General features: G+C 43.4%; 1 protein-coding gene and 1 pseudogene across 1 annotated transcript; one reads left to right on the plus strand and one right to left on the minus strand.

Annotated features, from left to right (window-relative positions):
* The first annotated feature begins 20 nt into the window (after positions 1-20).
* Positions 21-3,150, plus strand: LOC116278145 (translationally-controlled tumor protein-like; annotated as a pseudogene).
* LOC102530718 (oocyte-specific histone RNA stem-loop-binding protein 2-like) lies at positions 668-4,764 on the minus strand. Its single transcript, XM_015239525.3, has 6 exons — positions 4,569-4,764; positions 3,630-3,725; positions 3,419-3,523; positions 1,789-1,941; positions 1,538-1,646; positions 668-791 (listed from the first exon to the last, which is right to left on the minus strand). Exons 1-6 carry the CDS (start codon positions 4,610-4,612, stop codon positions 714-716), a joined length of 585 nt encoding a protein of 194 aa, XP_015095011.3. The 5' UTR covers positions 4,613-4,764; the 3' UTR covers positions 668-713.
* Between the last annotated feature and the right edge of the window lie 277 nt (positions 4,765-5,041).

Raw genomic sequence — 5,041 nt, forward strand, 5'->3', positions numbered from 1 at the left:
CGGATCCGCTCGAACCTTATAAACCAAGGACTTATAACGGTTGCGGGGGTGTTCCCACTTGGTTCTATAACTAGGTATCACCCAAAACGCTGTAAAGCTGACGAGGGCCCAGTGCTGTTCACGTCTCCTCCCTCTACGCCCCCCTCCCAGCAGGATGAGGTAATGGGATTGTGATTATGACATCATAGGCGGTTCAGTTGCTTGCGTGGGGGGAGGGGGGCCAGTACGGTGGTTACAGCTGGACCACTTTTCTTTAAGAGGGAGGAAACAGGCCGATGGAGGGAAAGATGATGATGGCACTGTATTTCCTCTTAAGGAAGAGAAAACCACCTTTTATTAAATCTCCACTACTACCACCACCTCCCACCTCAGCCAAAGTTTAAGTCCTTTTTGAAGAGCCTGAATATAGCAGTTAATAGGTGAAGAAGTTGTGGAACAGCTAGATTGATTTCTGGCTCTTATGTAAATTTGCTTCTGAGCTATCAAGGTTTTAGGGAGAGGGGGAAAAGATGGGAACAGGAGAGATTTTAAACAATGCCTTCGTGTTATGATCTCTTTGTAGGAGAGTTTTAGATTTCTTTTTAAATTGATTGGAAAGTAGAAGTAATGCAAGTCATCTTCACTATTACATTCAGAAACAAGTCCCCCGAAAGACATGTTTTCCCTATTTTGTGCCCTACTCAAGTCTGGGACAGATAAGTAGTTGTGATCAGCTAGAAAGTACAGCCAGTGGTGGGATCTTCAACACAGAGCCAGGGAAAGGAGGGGGCAGGAGCCACCAAATCTGCAAACTGAAAAAGAAGAGTGAGGTACTTATCAAGAAAATGGGAGTGGAAGGAAGATGCACTTCACATTTGCTTGTCTTGTACATTTCCCCTTGGCAAAAGAAGGGGCAGTGACCATGCAGGACAGGAGACATGGATTCCAATAATTGCTGTTGTGGAACACTTATGTGCCAGGCACTGTGCTGCATACTTTAAATATGTATTCTCATTTTTGCCTCCAATCATCAAGTGAGACAAAATCTCCTTATCTGACATATGAAACAGCAGGAGAGGTTAAGTGACTGCTCATATGGTGGGCAAAGGTAATATTAAAAAGCAGTTTGAGGCTCTAAAGCCCTTGTTCTTCACCACTAGGTGATCTTCCTTTTTATTTAGTAATAAAATACCATGCTTATTAAAGTTAAGTGATTGAGTATAAGAAGTTAAGTTAGCATTGGTACATTTGCAAAACAAAGACATTGAGACACTTAAAACCACCAAACCTTGCAAGTCAGGTTTCAGTTCTCATTTCAAAGGAAGATTACACCCATTTTCATCAAGTATAAAATAGCCCCTAGTGAAGCCCAACTTTTCCTCCATTACTAATTAAATATCCTAATGTTTTAGTTCAAAGTTTTTTACTCATGTCCTGCCATTTTTTCCTGCTGTCGCATTTTTCTTCTTTTGTTCTTGGGCTACTACCTTGAACCCCATCAAAATTGTAACCTCCTGAGCCAGACCTCATCTCTGACCCTGCTCCAGTGGATTCCAGCAGAGGCTCCCTTCTGTTTCTCATCCAGATTCTCTGAGGGTTCTATGGCCTGAGACAAGTCCTCCAAAGGGGTGGGATCCATTGGCTTTAAGAGACTCTCCATTTCCTGCCTAGGGAGGCAACAGAGTCAGAAGAACATGCACCTCATTCAAACTCTCCCTTTTCAGCCAGTGAAAGCTAAACTTCTGCAAAGTGGGGAGAGGTAGGGCTCAGTCCACCACTCAAGGAAGTAACCAGGAATAATGCACGTACCCCTCAGCCCCCCTGCCCTGCAGAGGCTGGCTAGGGGGGTCCCATGAATGTAGAGCTCTTCTCCATTGCCTGATCTGGGCATCCCAGGAGCGACGACTGTACCTCCTGTTCTTGTTTGGTGTTTGAGGGTGAAATCCTGGCTGTCGCTGTGCCCTGGCAATGACAAATGTGTCAGACTAAGGTCAAGGTGATGGAGCACAGCTCACTGCTTATCACAGTGAATCAGGAGACTCATTAGGGTCTCTGAGAATAAGATAGGATCAATTCTCTCAATCCAAAGAGATCTTTAAACACCAAACTTCCCAACTCCCTAATATTCTTTCTTCTGAGAAGGGTAAATTAGATATTCTAATTCTCTCAGAAATCAAGATAGATAGAAAAGACAGTATTTGACATGTCTTTAAAATAAATTCTACCTTCTTATACATTAGTTTGTATGTATTCATATAAGCTTACCTGTAATTAGGCAAGTATATCATAATTAGCCAAGTCAGCTGGAGGTATGAGGTGAAAATGGATGGAAGTAAAAAAAACTTCATTAGCTTTTCCACCTGCTCCCCCAAACCCCTCCCCTCCCCCAGAGCCTCTCCCAGCTCCTGCTAATCTAGCGCCTCAGCCATCATCAGCCGCCATCAAGATCATCTACTGGGATCTCATCAGCCATGATGAGATGTTCCCCTGACATCTACAAGATCCAGGAGATTGAAGACAGGCTGTGTCTGGAGATGGAGGGGAAGTTGGCCAGTAAGACAGGGGGTAACAATGATGACTCGCTTATTGGTGAAAATGCCTCCACTGAATGCCCTGAGGGCAAAGGCACGAAACCACAGTCATCACTGGTGTCGATATTGTCATGAACCATAACTTGCAGGAAACCAGCTTCACAAAAGAAACCTACAAGAAGTATATCAAAGGCTACATGAAGTCAATCAAAGCGAAGCTTGACGAACAAAGGCCAAAAGGAGTAAAAACCTTTTATAATAGGCACTGCAGAACAAATCAAGCACATCCTTGCTAATTTCAAAAACTATCAGTTGTTTATTGGTGAAAACATGAATCCAGATGGCATGGTTGCTCTGCTAGACCACTGTGAGGATGGCGTGACCCCACACATGATTTTCTTTAAGGATGGTTTAGAAATGGAAAAATGTTAACAAATTTGGCTGTTACTTTGGATCTATCACCTGTCATCATAACTGGCTGGCCCCTGCTTTTCATCCACGCAGCACCAGGTCTTAGACAAATGGGACTGATGTCATCTTGAGCTCTTCATTTATTTTGACATTGATTTATTTGGAGCAGAGGCATTGTTTTTGAGAAAAAAAAAGACATGTCATGTAGGTCTTCTAAAAATAAAATGCATTTAAACTAAAAAAAGAAAAAAAACTTCATTAGCAAATATGGGTAGAGCTTTAAAAAGTCTTATGGACCAAATATTATTTGTTCCACTTGAAAAAAATTTTAGAAACTTATTTTTGGGGCTAGATTGCAGGATAATTCATTTTAGTAATGCTGCAAAGTGAGATCACTTTGTGAGAGCACTCAGATTCTAGTATCTTTCCATCATCTGACATTGAATAAAAGCCACTTGGTTGACACTTTTGTTGTGACTGTCCACAATTACACTCACTTGGGAACCTGCTGCAGAAAGCACTGGTAACCAGGCGTGCACTTGCCATAATCTATCTGCTTTTGCCGCCGTTGTAGGACAATTTCATCTGTCTCTACCTCCCACCTGTGAAGAAGTAGATAGTGGCCCCATAAAGTGTGATTATAGTCATCAAAGCAGAAACCAATTCATCCCATATTCCCTTAATCCCCAGCCTGATTTTCAAACTCACCTGGCATGGCAGGGCTCTGTGCTGACTCCCACACTCACCATCTCTATACTATAGGATAAAGACTCCTCACACACCTCCATTCTGGGGAAGTAGATTCTACAGATAAAAAGGGTATTAGGATAAAACCCTGCTAATTACATTGTACCTCTCAGCCACTACTACTACTACTAAAATCCTGACACCAGATAAATGTTGTATTTGTGACTTACTGTCTCTCAAAGATAAAGGTTGCATTTCTGATTTGTTTTTCAAACTGTGCTCTGCAAGCCATCTTCATGGGTAGCACCTGGAGGCCTTGTTAATTCCTGGGGCCCACTCTAGACTGAATCATCAGTTTGGGGGCCTGTATTATAAAGAGCTTCTGAGGTTATTTTAAACACTTTTTATTATGGAAAATTTCAGATATACAAAGAGAATAGCATAATCCTCTGCTGCTCAAAGTATGGTCCAAGGACCAGCTGCATCAGCATCAGCTGGGAGCTTTTTAGAAGTGCAGGCTCTTGGGCCCCAACCCACATCGACTGAATCAGAATTTACATTCTAACAAGATTCCCCAGGTGATTAGTATGCTGGTTAAACTTTGAGAGCATTGATAAAATGGACCAGTTACACATCACCCAATACTCACGGCCAATCTTGTTTCATGTATACCCACCACTACTCCTACAGGATTTTTTAAAAGTAAATCCCCAACATTAAGAATAAATTCTTAATATCACCTAGTCAATGTTCACATTTCCATAAACAACCACAGTTTGAGATCCTTTGGACTGTGGTAAGAATTAAGCGAAGAGATGATTCAACCCTCCTATTTTCCTTGAAAAGGAATTTCCTTTACCCCACATAACCTAGAATCTCAGATATTGCGCGCTTAAAAGGGACACCGACCAAGGAAAGCTCTTGGAAGGGGCCAATGCCGATCATCAGAAATGCACACACCTGTCTCGTTGCAACATCTGCCATCCCGGCGGCAAATGTTCCATCTACAGCAGAAGGCTAGCAAAACGTAATGACACCAGAAAGAAGCAGGGAAGAAAAAAAATAGTTTGAAACACGGTCCCACATAAATTAGGTAGTATCCTAAGGAGTGGTGATCTCTAGCAAGGTGCGATTTAAACATCCCGGGGCTTGAGGGTCTGAGGGACCGGTGGGCTCAGAAAGGGTGTGATGATTGGCCAGAGGGAGAGCCAATGACGCGCCAAGCTCCTTGTGGGGCGGGGCTTACCTAAGCTTTTGCTGAAATCTGGTGAGCCAATTGGCAGCCTGCTCTGGTGGAGGGGCGGGGCAAATATCGCTCCTTCCGGAGTAGATCACGCCCCGGGTGATGTACGAGTCAATCGATTGGCCGAGGCTGGGATGGGTCTGGGCAGGCACCCGGAGATTGGCTGACTCAGCTGAGAGGCGAGCGGGAT

This window comes from Vicugna pacos, chromosome 3 (assembly GCF_048564905.1).
Source record: "Vicugna pacos chromosome 3, VicPac4, whole genome shotgun sequence".
Classification (NCBI taxonomy): domain Eukaryota; kingdom Metazoa; phylum Chordata; class Mammalia; order Artiodactyla; family Camelidae; genus Vicugna; species Vicugna pacos.

Excerpts from the sequence above, each read along its gene's own strand:
- LOC102530718 (XM_015239525.3), bottom strand. The coding sequence starts at position 4,612 with ATGGAACATTTGCCGCCGGGATGGCAGATGTTGCAACGAGACAG. Across the intron at positions 1,942-3,418 it reads TTTCTGCAGCAGGTTCCCAA|GGCACAGCGACAGCCAGGAT; the intron begins GTGAGTGTAATT and ends TGTCATTGCCAG. Across the intron at positions 792-1,537 it reads AGAAACAGAAGGGAGCCTCT|TTTGCAGATTTGGTGGCTCC; the intron begins GCTGGAATCCAC and ends CTTCTTTTTCAG.